General features: G+C 39.6%; 1 protein-coding gene across 2 annotated transcripts in view; it reads left to right on the forward strand.

Annotated features, from left to right (window-relative positions):
• PDZRN4 (PDZ domain containing ring finger 4) overlaps positions 1-19,069 on the forward strand; it is a 306,071-nt gene that overhangs the window by 4,543 nt on the left and 282,459 nt on the right. For both annotated transcript variants that reach the window (XM_064142189.1, XM_064142190.1), the window contains exon 3: positions 1,762-1,866. In XM_064142189.1, coding sequence (XP_063998259.1) covers positions 1,762-1,866 — 105 coding nt within the window. The remainder of the gene's footprint in view (positions 1-1,761; positions 1,867-19,069) is intronic.

Here is a 19,069-nt window from a genome sequence, read left to right on the forward strand (position 1 = left end):
AAATGTTTTTTATATTACAGTTAGGCTTTTCAAATTAATATCCTGGAATTTTAAGCAATAATATATGAAGCTTTAAATCATAAATATATGAAGGTTCATAGAACCGCTGATCAGAGAGAAGGAAATTGTCATTGTCTTCCATTAACGTTGGTAGTTGGAGATGGAGAAGTTGGTGTAGCTGTGAGGCAGAGCTGGATCTCAGGGATGGTTAAGGCTTTGATGTTTAATTTGATAATTCTGTTCTGTTTTGTTCTCATTGTGATAAATGTGAATACCACAGACGTCTGATTGTCAGTTCCCAGATACCAGTGTAAGGTCTTGCTCAACATGTCTGGAGACAAACAATATGGAAGGAAAAAAGGATTGAGTTGACTCAAATAATGAAAATAAACTCTGTTCATAAACTGAAATACTAGAACAGGAGTTGTTTGTTAAGAAGACAAAAAATCATAGAATCATAGAATCAGCCAGGTTGGAAGAGACCTCCAAGATCATCCAGTCCAACCTAGCACCCAGCCCTAGCCATTCAACTAGACCATGGCACTAAGTGCTTCATCCAGTCTTTTCTTGAACACCTTCAGGGACAGTGCCTCCACCACCTCCCTGGGCAGCCCATTCCAATGGCAAATCACTCTCTCTGTGAAGAGCTTCCTCCTAACATCCAGCCTGTACTTCCCCTGGCACAACTTGAGACTGTGTCCCCTTGTTCTGTTGCTGGTTGCCTGGCAGAAGAGACCAACCCCCATCTGGCTACAACCTCCCTTCAGGTAGTTGTAGACAGCAATGAGGTCACCCCTGAGCCTCCTCTTCTCCAGGCTAAACAAGCCCAACTCCCTCAGCCTCTCCTTGTAGGGTTTATGTTCCAGGTGATCTGTACATTCAGGTTGTTCAAGGAAAACGTGCCCTTGGGTGAAGCGTCGTCTCTGCAGCAGATGGGCAGAACAGCGGTGTCACATTAGTCACCTACGTGGCAATGTGTTCTTCCACTGCATTATTTGTGTTTTAAAAGCAGTTTTAGCACGTGGAACAACATCAGGTGTATTGTTCTGGCTGTGGTACATAACTCAACTTGCTTTAAATTTGACCTTCATGCAAATTGTACTTAGCAGTGCATGGAGATCAACTGGAAGCAGGTTCTCTTTTTGTCCACAGCTGATGTGTACGGATTTCACAGTTGAGCAAATTCTCAGTCTCTCATGTGAATAGGATTTACGAGGTTAACCAGTTCCAACCAAATCCTATCACTGTTAACATGCTGGCTAAATAATGCCAGTGTTCCTTGAGGCTTCATTTTCAAATGCAGAAAAAAGAAGGAAAAAAATGTTTACGAGCAGCAGTACTGTAGGAGCCCTTTCCCTCCTGAGAGGATCACTTGTGCATCCGTTTTTATGAGTATCTTCCTCAATACATTTGTGTACTAGTCTCTGTCTCCTGTGAAACTGAGGTCTGCTTTAAATATTTTAGCTGGGATCTGATTACCATTGCACCCTGTGTCTCATTTAGACTAAAATAACCAGAACTAAATGGATAATCTTATTTAAAATGCCGAAACAGTTCATTAATTCTGTCTTTTTGATTAATGACTAGTTTGTGTTAAGTAAGTTTAAAAAAAAAAACAATCCCAAGGAGCTTAATTTTTATCTACAAAAGCAAGATGCATGCTTTGGATGGATTTGCATTTTTCATTACTGCTGATTTTAGTGTCATCTCATTTCTTGTGCTAATGTGTCCCTTTTTCAACTTCCCTGTCACCTGGTACAGATCAATCAGGAGGAATCTGCTGGTGGAATTTATGTGTCCAAGATTTTGGAAAAGGGACCTGCAGACAATGCTGAAGGCCTGCAAATTCATGACAAGATTATTGAGGTAAGGAGAGAAAACCTTGCTGGTGGATTAGTGTGTTATATTATCAGATTAATCTAGGATTTTATGTTTTTTACACTAAGTCTGTTGTAATTTTCCTCTTTTTTTGGTGTCTAAATGTGATTCTTGTGTATTGAATTATTAAAACATTTCTCAGGTACAGTGGCACGTGATGGATTTTTCTGACAACTGATGGATGGTCTTCTGATTAAGTTGATTTTAAGTGAGGCAAAGGTATAGACACTGAAATAAGAAGCAAGAGAGATATGTTGTCTTTCTTGTCTTTAACTTGAGGAAGGAGGCAAATGACTGTATGGAAATTCACAAGTTTAATCAAGCTGATTTTGCCCTGCACAGGGACTATTGCTGTTTTAACTCTGGAACACTGCAGAGAAACTGTGCTGGTAGGCAGTGCTATGAGATTTGAATAATTAAAGAAAATAGTTGCTGTTGCATGATCAGAAGTAGATTCTCTTTTTCCTCACCAGGACAAATATAGCCCTGTCCCAGTCATGTAATATGCTAGCATGGAAATTTTCAAGTTTATTCCTGTGTTGTAGGCAGGTTTTTTCCATAAAGTAACTGTTTTTTATTTCAAATCAGTAACTGTCTGAAGAATAGGCTGCTGCCTAGCCTACATGTGCAACCATAATTAGCTCTGTAAGTGTTCTGAAGGAAAAGCTTTAGTCACTGAAATAGACTCCTTAGGTTCTGTCAAAATGGCTTTTCACATTGCAGCTCTGATAGAATTCTTCGAATGACAGCATGTACCAGCAGTATCTGCTAGGTTTATTTAGGATACATCACTCACTCCAGCTTTGGGTTTAGGCAAGGCTTAGCATGCTATGAACTTGCCAGTTGGACGGGAGTTTGAACAAAGATGTATGAAACAAGTGGATTGGAAGACAAATGTGGAGTGCTGCTGCTGGCTTCTTGCATTATATCGCTGTTAAGGAGTAGAAGTATAAGCCAAGGGTGTTTTTGAATGCTGGCATTGCCTTTAACGTTGGGACCCTAGAGCAGTGTGTAAAACCAAATTAGTATATTTTCTAATAAAACAAAGCTCATGCTCTTAACTGGCAGATAAATACATCTCCAGTAGAAAGCAGGCTGGCTGACCAGAACTAAACTTGCAACATAACTTATCTCTCCAAGATGTACAAAAAGCTTGCACTTTTATTTTTTAACAGCAGTGGCACTATGCTGAAAAAAAAAATCACTTTTCTTCTGACATTACTATTTCACTTACCACATTGTATTTTCTACAGACTGATTTGCTATATCCTTGTATGCATTTGTTCAACACTTCCTGCTTTGTTTTATTTTCCTTTTATAGTGCCTTGATTTTTAAGATGAAGTGGAGTGGTTTTGGGGGAAGGAAGAATAAAGTCACAAGTCAGCATTTATTAAGCATGCATGAGGTCATTTCTCAAAGTGCCATCATACTTGATCCTTGATTTTTTTATTTGTTGAAAACTTCTGCCTGCATATAATAACACTGATGTTAAAATTGCCACTGAGAACATGCAGATTTCAGTTTTGTGTGAAACTGTGTATCAAATCTTGCATAACTATTCATGTAGCTCTGAATGGAGCCATATTAATATACAGCAGCTTTGTGTGTCACTCTTGTATTCAAGCAAGCATTTCAAAGTGTTCAAAGTTGGGCCAGACGTTCTACTACATGTTTCAGTGTTACCAAATGTGTTAGACTACAATAAAAAGAGGAGGAGAAATGGCAGTTATTAATACTTTCCAAAATAAATGCAAATAAGCAATGATTCTTCCACACTAGATGTAGGGAGCAGCTGGAGTCAAAAAAAGCTGTTGTTTTTTTTTTTCCTTGACCATACACAGCTATCAGTGTCTTGCAGCAGGATGCCCTACCAGCAACTGCTGTGCTTTATTGTGCAAGATCACTATGAAAGCTTTTGCTGTGAGGATGGTGTAACTATTTCAAGTGCTGGCAGATAGGAGTTCTGGTGAAAAGTTGATAGGAGGTGGGGCTTAGTAGTATTCTTTTCACTCATTTGGTGATCTGTTCTAATGAGTGACATTTTGTGAGACCGTAATCAAGAGCAGGAGGATCCAATGTTGTTTGAAGAGCCTTTAATAGCTTCAGTCAGTTGTTTGGCAGTGTGATGCCCAGGGTGCTTCTGGCAATGCGTAGCTAATGGGATAATGGACAGAACTATCCCATTAAATCAAGAGAAAATCTGTTCTCAAGGCGTGATGCTAAATAAAGAAGGTAATTTGTTTCAGTGCTTTATCAGATGTTTGACAAATGTTAACCACACGTGGTCGACTACAGTGTCATGCACATTTTAGATGACCATCGTGTGGGTAACCTAGTGCAGCAAATGGATTTCACAGTCCTGTAGCATTGGAAGCTGGAATTGTGAACTAAGTCCAGCAGACATAAGTAACGATGACTTCTACTTTATGTACATCATTGTCTATGACAGAAACTTTGCCAGGTAATAGTTATGCTATTTAAAAGGGTGCCAAGGGGAGAAATCAGATTTCCTAAGGTATTTAAGTGTAAAAATGCCACAAAAATGACTTGTTTTCCTGGTGGGTTTTGAGACCAGTGTGCCCAGAGTACAGGCCATGGAGCCTCTTCGACATTTTGTTCTGAAAAAGACTAACTTTTGTTTGGACGTTACACTCAGGTGAAAATGTTTGCTCTTTGAGGACCTAAATGGTGAAACAGATGCCTGTAGACTGGCAAGGTGGTGGTGGGTGAGGATTGAAAGGGAGAAGTGAAAGAAGACAGGCTCAGGTGCCGTGTGTCTGTGGGCTGAAGCGTTTCACAGGATGTGGTCACAGGACTCTCACTAATTATTTTCAATATTCTGCTGAAAAACATAACATTTCAGGCATAGATTTCCCCTCTTTGTTCAAGGCTAACTGCTCTGTGAGGAGTGACTTGTTTATGCAGCATGAAGCTGTCCTGGGACAGTGATGCACACAACCAGCATTTTGGTCATGTGTACTTAGAGAAGTCCTGTTACAAGCAAAAAAGATCATTATTTGTTCATCAAGCAGAAACTCTTCCTCATTGATTACATCTTACATAGGAGGTTCCTTCAGATGTCACAGTCTCCTGCTGCTTTTAGAAGTTTTTACACCAAAATCTCTCTAAATTAACACAGTGCAGCATATTCCAGGCCTAAACACTGATCACATGCTATAAATACCATCTCATAAAACTAGATACACCACTGAGACCTGTGACTCCCAGCATGAAAACTTTGGATGTGGACTGTATAAAGTCCCCAGAAGCTCTAATTTTTGTATCTCTGTTTTCTTCCTTTCCACCCTGCCTGTGAATCCCAAGAGAAGAAGAAAAGCAGGAAGCCACGTGTAAAAGTGTCTATTAGTATGTATTTGTTCAAAGAACTCTGGTTGCTGGTTTGAGAAAATACAAAGTATATTTAGAATGGATCACAGTTACACAGCTATGCATCATTGAATCTCCTCATTTCATGCACGTCTTTCCTATTGAGTAAATTGACTACTGATCTTTGCCAATGCTGATAGACTCCTCAGGGACAATATAAACCAGCTGTAATCCTTGGCGATGGTATTGATACACACAAGTGTTGCATCTGCTTCTTTTCTTGGTACATATCTGTAGGTCTAAGCAGGAGGACTAGCAGTAGCTCTGTCTGTATTGTGGAAAATTTTACTTTCTCAGTTTGCAGTCAGTTCACCTTTGTAGAAGAATGGCACCACATTGACTGGAGCTCCAGGTGCACTGCTTAAAGGCTAGTTAGCAAATCGTTCAGAACTTTTGGTTGGTTTTCCTCTGTATAATATTCAATTATACAGAAATCTGATATAAAAGTATACTCTACCCTGGTTTTGAGCCCAGCTTTAGATAAAAACAGTGACTGATTTTCTCAAGTCCTCTTTTCGTTCAGTAAGTCACCGTATCTTGCAAGATACTACTGTATTACTAAAGTGGGATATGCTGATTTTGTCTTCTTACTTCAGTATAAAATACACACATAAAATATATGAGCAGGTCAGAATTTGCAATTCAGAAGGAATTCCTGAATCTATTAAAAAGTCCCCAAACCCACCACCACCACCAAAACCTGCCAACAACAAAAGCCATCACCACCAAAAAAAAACCACCCCAAACAACAAACACTACAAAAAAACCCCCACAAAACAAACCAAGACCAAAAACCTCAAAATAACCCAAGCAACATTTCATCAGTACGAGGGAAAAGATCTACTATTAATTCACATTGCTTAAGAGACAAAGCTTTATAGTCATGGCTGAACCTTCTGCAGTAGCTTTTACAAATAACAGAACAACAGTGAAGAACCTTGTGTGCAAGTAAAAAGGACTTAGGCTGGAGACCAAAATATTCTTAGTTTAAGCACATCATAATCTGGAAAATTGAAGTGTTTTCCTGACCATTGTGCTGCAAGGCAAAGGCTTCTGTTCTTTTACTCGCAGGAGAAATGAGAATATTGGCCTTCTAGTGTTTTAGTCAGTTGATTCTCATTAATTTGATGTCTCAGAGGCAGGCGAGATGAAGAAGAGAGGAAGGCATTGTTATGCTGGGTTCTTTTAAGTATTTCTGAAAAATGAGATGGATGCATATGTACTACAACTGCATATTTTGTTTGTGCAGCCTGAGCTCTGCAAGTGTATAACAAATAATGCTTCGTCCCTCTTTCCATATTTCCTTTTGCTCTTTTCACTTTTTTGGAGAGTACACATAGAGCATCTTGAAGGGCATGTCAGCAAAGCCAGTTTCAATAAAGATGAAGTCTTGAGGCTTATCCTGGCAGAAATAACTTACATCTGCGGAACGCCTTCATAGAAGGTTTTTTAACTACTGCCAGACTGCTGACTGCGCTGTGTGTCAGCCCTCTGATGTTTTATCTTCTGCATGTTTCCGTCTTTATGCTTACTATGTTGTTTAAGCAAAATCTGTCATACTAGTCATGTTTATTTGGCCAAGAATCTCCACTGACAGATTACGTTTGCAGAAAGAGTTAGCTTTAAAACTGTCTTTTTTGGGATCAGAGATGGTAGATTTGGGATGGGTTTGGATCAAAGATACACATGGTGTGGCCACTATGATCTGGATTGGGGCTGAGGAAACCTGGAAATTGTTGTGATGCAATCCTCAAACACCCAAGTCCCATCAACTTCACCTGTTTCCAGTTCAATAGTGCCAGTTCATAGAATCATAGAATCAACCAGGTTGGTAGAGACCTCCAAGATCATCCAGTCCAACCTAGCACCCAGCCCTAGCCACTCAACTAGACCATGGCACTAAGTGCCTCATCCAGTCTTTGCTTGAACACCTCCAGGGACGGTGCCTCCACCACCTCCCTGGGCAGCCCATTCCAATGGCAAATCACTCTCTCTGTGGAGAACTTCTTCCTAATATCCAGCCTATACCTACCCTGGCACAACTTGAGACTGTGTCCCCTTGTTCTATTGCTGGTTACCTGGGAGAAGAGGCCACCCCCCACCTGGCTACAATGCCCCTTCAGGTAGTTGCAGACAGTAATAAGATCACCTTTATATAGCAAATTTTAGTGGTATGAGTTTCAGTTGGTCTCAATATGCCCAAAGTAGCCATAGATATATTAAGTTCTCTTAAATCTTTAACACATTTGTAATGTTGTGTTGCAGGTAACCAGGTCTGGCATTGCCATTCATTAGAAAACTCCTAGTTAGTCTGAAAGATCCCTGGCATAATACATTCATTATACTGTAGGCTTAGAAATGCCTATGGAGTCTTCTCATCTTTTATTCACCTGTTGAGACACATGTTTTTGGGCACCTGAATTATTTAATCTGTCTGAAGGAACTTAAAAGTCAGGTGTGACCAGGTCTGTGCATAACTTTATTTGAATAGGAACTACTGTCTGTGATGATGTTTTTACTTAACAGAGAGTCTTTTACAAGACAGGCAAGATCTGGTTTGTGGGCTCTGCTCACAAACCAGAGGGCTGACTCTCCTAAATCTCTGAATTTGCCCATAACACCTTGTGAAGATTTTCCTGACTGAATTGAGTCTGTAAAGAAACCTAAACTAGTTCTGTATATAGTTTGAGGGTGGGATTTTCAGGAAAATAAAATAATTCTATTCTTATAATTCCTAACTCAGCCACATTAGTTCTGTGTCTCCGCGACAGGTAGTGATAGGACTAGGGGGAATGGAGCAAAACTACCAGTGGGTAGATTCAGTCTGGAGGTTAGGAAGAAGTTCTTCTCCATGTGGGTGGTGAGATGCTGAAACAGGTTGCCCAGGGAGGTGGTGGAATCCCCATCCCTGGAGATCTTTAAGGCCAGTCTGGATGGAGCTCTGAGCAACCTGATTTGGTGTGACGTGTCCCTGCCCATGGCAAGGGGGCTAGAACTAGATGATCCTTGAGGTCACTTCCAGCCTTGACAGTTTTATGATTCTGCTGTTGATGCCCACTCTCAGAAAGCGGTGCAGGCTGCATCATGTGTAGGTGTGGGAACTTAGTGTTCAGTGCAGTGACTATGCTAGAAACTTACATCTCTTGTAGGCATCCTGGAATACCTGAGTTTTGTACTTTACTGCCTGAGTTACCAGATACAAGTAGTCTAAATTTGACTGGACTCTTTAGAGGTTCCTGCATTCCTCTGTTCCTCTGTTGAAGTTAAAATGCACTTGTTGTGTTTAGGAAGAGAGATTATCTTCTTTCCAAAAAGCACTTTAAATTCCAGCAATGTACTGTCTGTTTCAGAAAGAGACCATGGTATTTTGTTTATATGTAAGCTAAAATGTCTGTTTCTTGGTGTTCTTTTTTTGGTGGCAAAGTGTCAAGTAATGGACTTCTGAAATAATTACTCTTCCATATGTAATGTGTTCTTGCAAATCTTATGATTTCACAAAATACTTTCTATCATGAAGAAAAGGTAGAAACAATCAAAAAATGATACTTAAGAAGTTGATAACTTGGTGTCAGTAAGGTAATAAGTGAATGATGACTTAAGGGTTTGTGATCAGAAATTCAGTGTTAGCTACCTTAATTGATTGAATGGAGTCTTATGTTCACAAAAAGGCAAAGTAGGATTTTGATACTTGTGTAAAGCAGCATCATGAAAAAATTTGAAAATGCCTTGGATTTGAAGAGGAGGTGTTTTTTTGGGTTTTTGTTGTGAAGTATAAACTGAGAGGTTCTCTCTGCTGAGAATTTTTGTGCTCTCAGCTCTAGAGAGGCACGTGTCTGTAAGGAGAGCTTCCCAGCTGTATTCATTTGGCTTTGATCTGGTAGAGAACCCAGACACCTGCACCAGTACAATGCTACATTGTTTTTGTGGAAATGCTCACAGTGCTTTTATGTAAACAAAGTGGATATACCAGACATGTGGTTGGAATATGACCATCTGATAAACTTTCCAATGAGTTTATTTACAGAAATGATATATTGAAGAGATAAGGCAGTATCATCCTTTTCAGCAAGTCTCCAGAGTGTGAGTCATAGCTCTTCTGAAATGCAGCTGACTGGTGTACTGCACCTTCCTATGTGCCTGGGTGCTGCAAGGGGCTTCCAGTAAGCAAAGTGAAAGAGATGCTAGAGTAGCTGCAACAGGACACAAGGCAGGTGAGGCAGTGTATTTCTGAAATGCTGTCCACTGTGAAAAGAGTTAAGAGAGCAAGCTAAGTAGAAGTGGTGAAAATAATCTTTCACAGTGGGTTTTATACTGTTCTTACCATGCTGGGTCTTTGGTTAGTGGCATAATAGATCTTGAGTGTACATGAGTTAGGCATTGGAATCTTGCATGCACATAGGTGTGTTTTACCCCTCTCTCCAATGAGATATTTCTATTTCATTCTGGTTGTGATGAGTCTCTACAACATCTGGATCACTGTAAGAGCAGAAAGTGAAGACTGAAGGAGAGCATGCAAGGAGGAATAAGAACAGGAAACTGAGCTTTACAATTGAAGAGCACAAGGCACCAACATGATGTTTTTGAAAGGAATGCTTTCCAGTGCTTGCCCATAAATAGGCAGGATGGGAGAAATGAATGGAATGTAAGAATAAGGGTAACTAAACTGTGGAAAGGGATGCCACCCAGAAGGATCTTGACAGGCTTAAGAAGTGGTTCAGTGCCAACTGCATGAGGCTCAACAAGTCAAAGTGCAAGGTTCTGCATCTAGGTCAAATACAGGCTGGGTGCAGAGTGGGTTGAGACTATCTCTGAAGAAAGAGACTTCGGTGGATTGATTGATGAGCAGCTCAACATTAGATGGCAGTGTGCTTATGTGGCCCAGAAGGCAAACCTTGTCCTGGGGTGCATCAAGAAGAGTGTGGCCAGCAGGTCGAGAGAGGCAATTCTTCCCCTTTACTCTGCTCTTGTGAGACTCCCACCTTGAATACTACATCCAGTTCTAGCATACTCATAAGAATGACACAGAGAAGTCAGAGTGAGTCCAGAGGAAGGCCACAAAGATGATCCAAGGGCTGGAACATCTCTGCTGTGAGGATAGGATGAGAGAACTGGGGTTGTTCAGAAGAGAAGACTCTGATGGAACCTCAGAGCTTCCTTCCAGTAGCTGAAGGGGTTGTACAGAAAGGCTGGAGAGGGACTTTTCATAGGGATGTCTAGTGATAGGACAAGGGGGAATGGTTTTAAGCTGAGGGAGAGTAGGTTTAGACTGGATCTTTTGAAGAGATTTTTCAGTACGAGGGTGGGGATACTTTGGAGTAGGTTGCCCAGGGAGGTTGTGGCTCATCTCTACACTCTCATAAACTCTAGCAAGGCAATAAGGTGGATCAGTACTGGAACAGAGCCATGATAACTGTACTGTGTCTGCAGAGTCAGGCAATAACCAAATTGGCAAGTCAGTGGTGTGTTAGGTAGGAAGGATTCTGGTTAACCTGTGGAAGAGCTGGCTAACATAAGAACCTGCGAGATCACATAAACAGTGTTGCTGCCATGTACCACCGATCCCTAGGCAACATGTGAAAGCCTGATCACACCCATCTCCTTCATAAAGTGTCTAATCTCACGCCTGAGGGATAACGTGTCAGAAACTTGGGAAGTTGAAACTCAGCATCTTCCTAGATGCCCTGTTTGAGCTTGTCTTTGCTGCATGTCAATCCTTCTTTTCCTTCCCATGTTTTTTTTTACTTTTTAGGGTAAACGTTGCAAAGCAGTGGAACTTTAGCACACTTCCATCTCACCCAGTAGCAAAGCAGTGTGTTTTTATTTCCATTTGAGATAGCAGATTTAGAAGAAATCTGTGTTCATATGAGGTTTTAGAGGTGTTCATAGGCACTTTCTTGTGCTAACACCTGTCAGATGCTGTTGCTTTTATCCCCTTCCCAGAAAGAGAAGGGCATGTGCAGGAAGTGTTCTGTTTAAGAACTTTTCAAATCATTCCATACACACATATTTACATGTTGCTGCCTGTTTATGGTAGAGAAGGCAAGATCATAGAAATGTATCTTTATAAGGTGGCAAAGTTTTGTTCTGGAGACCCTTGCTGTTTAGGCTTTGCTCTGGAAATGATCTTGGGTCAGTCCTGAAGAAAGTACTTTCTTCTTCCATTTACAAGCTAAATTTCTGTGAAATGGGGAGGTGGTTGTAGGTGTAATTGTGTTTCATTGCCTTGATCTTGGATAAAATTTATCTTATAGATATGATGGACTTGATGGTTGCTATGGAGCTACAGTACCTTAACTTGGTGAACTCTGAAAAGTTTGAGAGAAGGAAAGGCATTTTCTGATGCCTTTTCTTAACATTGTCAGCTCTGTAGTTAGAAGCTTCAGAGAGCACTTCAGAATGACCTAACCCTTTGAGGCTCATATGTTCATGGCTAGTGGGAATAATTGGTGTTAAGCCCAGCTGTATGGAAAGCTTTGTTAAAATCTGAGACCTTGCTGAGTTTCTTGCTTGGAGCTGAAGGATGTGCAAGGAAGCTGTCTCCCACGGCATATGCTTCTGGCACCCAAGAAGCTCTTGGCATTTTCAGAAAGTGAAAAGAGCCTTTTTCAGCCTTTCGTACAGGTCCTTCTTTATTGTGGTTGAGACAATCTCACAGTTAGAGGAGACGACAACCTACAGATGATGCGCGAATGCAGTGGTTTATCCTCTTAAGTCCCTGCATTGATTGTTGCAATCCAAAGATGTATGCTCCAAGAGCTTTGATCTCTTCTGCCCTTTTTCTTCATCAGATAATTATATTTGTAAGAAGTAGCTAATTGCTGTTCTCTGTAATTGGAGGCTGAATGAAAAATGCCATTAGTGTCTGCCAGTGAAGAAATGCTCAAAATGAAGTCATTATTCATGGCTTCACTTTACAAAAAAATTAAGAACCTAATTTTTAAGGTGTGAGATGCAGTAGTGGGTTGAACAGGAGAATGCTCCTCCTTAAAACTTGTGAATAGGAGTAGTTGGAAGCATGTACAGCACTGTGCTCTCTAAATGCTTTGAAAATTGAAGTAATAATGTAAAAAAAAAGTTGCTATTTGCAAACTTGTGCTCTCCAAAATGCAAAATTCTGCAGCATTTAAAGCCATACTGTAATGGAAAAAGTAATTTTCGAATTGGCAGAGGCAGATACAGTCCCTTGAAGCCACCATCAAAGACTATGCTAAGTAAAATCAAATAGGCTAAGCTAAGTACATTTATTGCTAATACACAGACACTTCAGTAAATGTATGTCTTGTTTGGAATTGCAAATCTGGTGGAATTTTAGAGCTTTGTAGACCAAACTTGATTGAATCACTGCTGCTGTAGGAAAGGAGTGCAGAATCACTCAACATTGTTTCTTCATTCAAATAATTTTGGAAAGCATTTTCTGTATGAACTATTGTTGACAAAATAAGTAATGGCTGTTCTGTTTATTTACATAATAAGTTCATGTATGTTATTTACAAGATGTGATTTGCCTAATATTTTATTTGAGGAATATATTTGTCTTTACAGGTAGCAAGAATGGGAAATAGAGGGGAGAGGGGAAAATGATGGGAAAAATAATTCATAGCTGTTGGCATCATGTTGTTTTCTACTTGATTTTTAAGTTTGAAAGCCTTATTTGAACATCACTGTATTCCACACAGCTGTTAGATTGTTCACCTTCTTTAAAATGAGGTGAATTTTAAATCTGTGTCTAGAAGTGGTTATCTAATGTAGGAGAAAGTCATAGAATCAACCAAAATAGGTTGGTACAGAACGTGAGAGTTTGGGTTTTTTTACCTTTGTCTTGTCTTTTCCTGACCATTTGGGATATCCAACCTTTGAGGGACCTTGTGGCTCAGAGCTTGCCCATCTGTTCCAGAGCACAGTCTCTCAATCTTGCATTTGTCTCTTTGAGCATGCTGATCAAGTGGGCTGGTATCTGAAGTCCTTCCAGCAGCTCACAGGAAGAAGACATGCTATTTTAAATGGAAAGGATTTGCTGTCTTGCACGAATTAAAACATCTGGATCCCTACACTTCTCTGTTACGATTTGATTGAGCTGGGCTAGTCTTTGGCACATGGCAAGCATGGAACCATATGGTCTTTGTGCAGTCGGCAAGCTTTTTCAGTGCATACCTTTGCCTACCCACTAGCTTGCTCATAATGGCAGCAGCTACTGCAGCTTGAAACAAATGTTGCAGAAGGTTTCATGCTGTTGTGCCCTTTTCTTCAGTGGTTTAAGTTGCACTTTTTGCGCGGTATAACATCCATCAGTCTGGAACAGAAAGCTGAATCATTCACTTGCCTGCAATGCTGTGTCCACCTTGCTCTAGTGCCAGATGTGTGGCAACACTCTCTGGCTTGCTTTTTGCATGCTTCGCATCTGTTTGCTTTATGTCTATGTGAAGTCTCAAAATGCTCAAGAAAACTGCATTTTTTTAGCATGCTCTGGGTGTTTGGTTAAATGGAAAACTGACTCTTTTGAGAAGTTCCTTAGCAGAAATTTACTCTCTAGTAAGTTTTTCTGGTTTTACAGAAGGATTGTGGACCTTCCCAATGACGTTAGAATGACAGCTTTCAAGTTGTCTGGCAGTAGAGATTTACAGCTATTTCTGCAGAGAAAGAAACAGGAGGAAAAAAAGCCAAATTGACAATGTTAGCTCATTTTCAATGAGGTAAATACTGATGAAACGTAAACCATTACATGGAAATTCCTGTACATTGTAACATAAATCTTGTATCAGAAGAAAAAAAGTTAGTTCAATCCCTTGTTTTCTAGACTTAGACAAATGAAGCACAGATATTTAACAGTTTTATCTGGTTACACTGATCTTTTAATCAACAAAGACAGAGGCACAGGTAGACTATCTGAATTATTTTCACTGCTATGTCCAAGATGACTTTTCTCCTGAAATTTCCTGTCTGTTTTAATTCATATACTTTTAAAACAATTTAAAAAACCACGACCTGCTCTTTTAACCAGAACCACTGCTTTGTGTACAAGTATCAGCATTATACTTCTCTGTCATCTTGTCAGGCCGTGTTACCTTGAATTATTAAAGTTCTGTTCTTAGGGGAGAAGCCTAAACTCCATACCCAGATGCTAAGTTTTCAGTTTTAGTCATCCACTTAGAGATTAAATGATACCTGAGAGTCTAATGGAGTGGATAGAGAAATGTGTGCTGGACTTCTACAAAATAGCAGATTCCAATCATAAATTGCATGTTGCTGTTTCTGATTTTAAGTGAGTTGAGTTTTCCCTGAGTTCATATATTGTACCTTTTTTCAGTAAGTGACTGGCCAAACTACAATGAATCTGCATTGTTAAACAGGTGAACAATAACAACTGATGTTAACCAAGCTGTGCCAAGCCATCTGTACTTTTTATGAGTACTGATAGTGTGCTCAACAGTATACAAACTTCTGATAAAAGGAACACCAATCTGAAAATAGTTTTAGAGGATCTAGAGCACTCAAGACCATTAAGATTATATTAATCTTGCCTAATGCTGAATGTCTTAACATATTCTCATTCTGTAAGTATTGAAGATGAGTTAGGCACCTAATTTTAGCAAAGATCATTTGTTCACCATGAAATCTTAGTGCAGTGAGTTAGGATAAGATTCATCTGACCTCTCAAAGATGAAAATAGTAGTGATACATTTTAAGCTCTTTGGAAGTTTCATATGAACCCAGCTTCTTTCTAGTGCTTTTTAGCACTGGTTGGGATAAAAGGCCTCTTTGTACAGAGTTCTTAATTGTAAAACCAGAATGAAGCTTACTGAATCTTGTGTCATCCAAGAATAAATAAAATTTGAAAGGAAAGCATGTTACTTTTTTCACTTTCTTACATTACATTTCCAATAGGTCTTATATTCCATTCTCCTGAAATTATGTATTTCACTAGTTTAAATAGGAACTTGAATGTACAAGGACTCAGTTTCCATGTTCTTAATATGTAAATTGCCAGCTTAAACTCAAAAAGAGAAATTCAGGTACAGAACTGGGCTTGGAATCCACAGATTGTGCTGTGCTACTTGAGATAGTGTTGTCTACCATAGCCTTAATTTAATGATTCTATCAATGTTACCTTATTCATTATACAAACAAAACAGGCATACAGTAACCAGATCAAGCTTTATCCCACGTTCCAGATATTTTGATTGCTGAATTTAGAACATTGTTACTCAAAATCTGGCAGGTATTCATATGAGAAATTATTAACTTGAAATGCTCCAGTAAGCCTTCCCTATTTAGAGACTACCTTTGAAGCCATTTTACACAGAGATTCATGTCATATCCAGTCTCATTAATCTCTATATCTTTCAGATTGGAATTAAGTAAACCCAAGTGTTGGAAGACAATGTGAATCCCCTAAGAATCAGTGTCCCACTGGTTTAGCTGACTCTGCTCTAATGGAAGAAATTACGTGAGCAGCTGTGTCAGCTGAGAGCACGTCTTAGATCTCAGCTTTGACTGTTCTCAATGCCTTTTCAGAAGTCAGCTAACGCTGATTTTTGCCAGAGGAATCCGAGTAGCTGTTTGTGGAGCCTTGGCGATGGGTTTTAGTGAATGAAGATGCAGATGTGTGCTTGAAATGGTGCAGAACGCCGGCCATCCAAGCAGTGGAGCGGCGCCTCATTTTTTGGCAGAGAGATGGAGCTTGCTCAGGGAAGGACCATGCAAAGAGAGACTGGTGATGTTCTTCTGGCAAGAGAACAGTGCAAATGATCTCATTGCTCAAAGCAAGCAATATTAATCTGTGTTTTTGTTGCTTTTTGGTTTAGCATTTTGTATGGAGATCTAAGGTACACAAAGGAAGGCAGTGTCTTTTATCAAATGAAGACAGTTGTGAGAGGCAGGCAGGCTTTGGAGCAAAAGGTGCTTTCATTAAATCTGACATAGAAGGATTTGTTGTATTTAATTAAAGGTTTTAGGGGGTTTGCTTGGTTGTGTGGGTTTTTTGGTGTTTTGTTTTATTTTTTTAATTGGGACTGAGAAATGAAGAGATGTGGGGGCTGTTCCCTGCAAAATGTTTTTCTTAGTCATCTTTATGAACATGTCTACAAATTTTTCTGGTGCTTCACTGTTTTGTGCTTCCACTCAGTTTCAACAAGCAAATTTGGCAGTGGGTGAGCATATCAGGTTTTAGGATGCACACATGTGAGATGCATTGATTCTTGGGATGCCTCTGTGGGGAGACATTAAAAGGTACAGCTGAGAGGATATATTGGCTGTAGAAATGGTTCGAGTTTGGGGGACTTAAAATTTATTCATTTATTTGGGATTTTTTTCTGTATTTTTTTAGTCTCCATTTGATGTTCATTGGTCTGTGACACACTTGTGTCTAGTTCTGAGTCTGGTGAAATTTGGGAGATGAGGTGTTGTTCAAATGCTAACGGGGGACTTCTGTGAAGATTCACGTCTAAGTTGTTGTCTAGCTCTTAGGAAGCTGTTGTACTTTTCCCTATTCAAAACCAAAACAAACTCCACTCCAAACCTGAAAACCTCACTCCTGTCAAAGCATATTGTGTGTAAATATATATATATATAGAGAGAGAGTCTATATATGAAAATATAAATGCATAATTTAGAAAAAGGAAAAAGGAATGGTCCTGTATCCATGTTATAATGGACAGCTGGTTTTGCTAGTATTAGTGAACTGACATTGAGAAGCTGCAGAGAATACGATGAACACTGCTGCAGCAAATACCCGAACACCACTGTAAAATAGAATCCTCACCTCATGAATTAACAATCTAAGTAAAGGAGTCAAACTAAAAGAAAGTAATATAAACATTTTATGTTCAGTATAGTGCCTTTCAAAACCCTCTTTACTCCCAAATTTCTTAAAATACTCTTTAGTGGAAAGGCTTGTAACATTTTATTTGATATGGTGAAGTTATTAATGGGCCAGGTAGTAAGGTGCAAGGGATAGAATAAAAGGAGTGTCTGAAATTTTATCTATGAAACAGATTTTTTCCAGTCTACTGCTTTTTTTTTTTTTTTTTAATGTTCCCCATTTATTTATTTATTAACTTGGCTTTTGAACTGTGAATTCTGCATATCATATAACTTTGTCCCACAACAGGTTTCCAGCTTCAGCTATTATATGACCACAAAACTGTGCTTTAGTGGAGAGACTTAATTTTTTTTATTCTATGGTTTCAACTGCTATCATTTCTCCAACTACTGCTTAACATGTGAGGATTTGGAAGTAATTAAACTATAAAAGCTGCTGTGAGTAGCAAACTAGAGTCTCTTTGTATGGTCTGAAACTATAATCACTTCGGAGGGAATTCCTTTCAAATGCAAATTGTTTCTTTGAATACTACGATACAGCTTGTGGTCTCCTATCAAGGCAGTCTAAGGTCGCTTTGCTGTAAGAAAGGTCATTCATCAAGGTAAAGAAAGCCAAAGATTACTACTTTTTTTCTTCCTTCTGTGTCATTCAGTTGATCATGATACGGCTAAGAAGGTGTGCTTCTAGAAACTGTGATCTTTTTAAGCTGATTTGCAGAATTTTGATAAATATTATTACTCAAAACTGATACAGTAGTGTGATGGGTGATTCTTTTATTTTTGTGGGTAATGAAGGGAGTGCTTCTGAAGGGCAGTCACTCTGAATGCAAGGGTTTTCTTTTTTATTCTTATTTTTTCAGCTAGTTCAGCCAATATCTAGGACAGTCACTAACAGCAGAAGCTGATGGATTTAAATTTAATGAGACATGATGGGAATATTAGCTCTGTACCTAAGTTCTCAGGTTGTCTACTGCCTTTGTTAATGCTGGGGTGAGCTGTGGCAATTGTGAATACACCCATATTGTTGTGGCTCTTCTGCCAGCTTCCAGAAGATCTTTCAGGAGCGAGTGCCTTATCTCTATCCTGCTCCCCATCCTCCCCTCTTATCCTGGCACATGATGTGTGCCAGAGTGGCAGATCACAACACCAGCATCTTACGGTGTGCTGTTATCTGTGGCTAGGTAACTCAAGTGCGGTTTTATGTATGTAGTGAAGTGAAGAAAGACCTCTGGCCTTCATCAAGTGGGCAGACAAATTTGATAGCAAATGTAAATGCCATGCTTGTCAGTACACACAGGTGGTTTGTGCATCTATGTGATGTGGTCTGTATCCATAACTGGCTTTTGTGAAGAAGCTGCTGTTGGTTAGGCTCAGTAATAGTACAGATTAACCTTAAGTATATGCTTGAGCAATCTAAATTGAAGCTGTTCTTAATATGCCTTGTTGAAACAAAGAGTGGAATCCCTGAAGATCCAGGTCCAACTACTCAGCTGAGACCTGCACAGTAAAAGACGTGTTGATTTCAAGGCTGTGCCAAGCCCATTTACAAACAGCACATATATTTTTCTAAGGTTACAGGTCAGTTAAAAGATCAATGAATGTTGGTTGTTTTGTCTTTCAAAAATATTGCTCTATACACCAGATTTGTAAAACAGATTAAATCCATGTTGCTTCAGTATACAGCATCTTTACCATCTCACATTTAGCTTAATGCTGTTACATTTTCCAGGATACGGAATTTTTCTGCCCTTAGAAGTGTATTTATTTATTTATTTGAGGTCATGTCTGGTTGGTTTTTGTGTTTTTGTTGTGGTGGTGTTTTGTTGTTGTTTTTTCCCTCCTGCCTCCTCCAGTCTTTAGACAGAGAAACATTCCACTGGCCTCAGCAGCTGATAGGAAGGTGGTGGAGGGAGTCATGGCCTGGGAGATGAGGGAAGGTGTGAGCAGGATGAGCCTGAGGTGCTGAAATACTGCTATAGGTAGGGG

Source organism: Pogoniulus pusillus, chromosome 4 (genome assembly GCF_015220805.1).
Source record: "Pogoniulus pusillus isolate bPogPus1 chromosome 4, bPogPus1.pri, whole genome shotgun sequence".
NCBI classification, from domain to species: Eukaryota; Metazoa; Chordata; class Aves; order Piciformes; family Lybiidae; genus Pogoniulus; species Pogoniulus pusillus.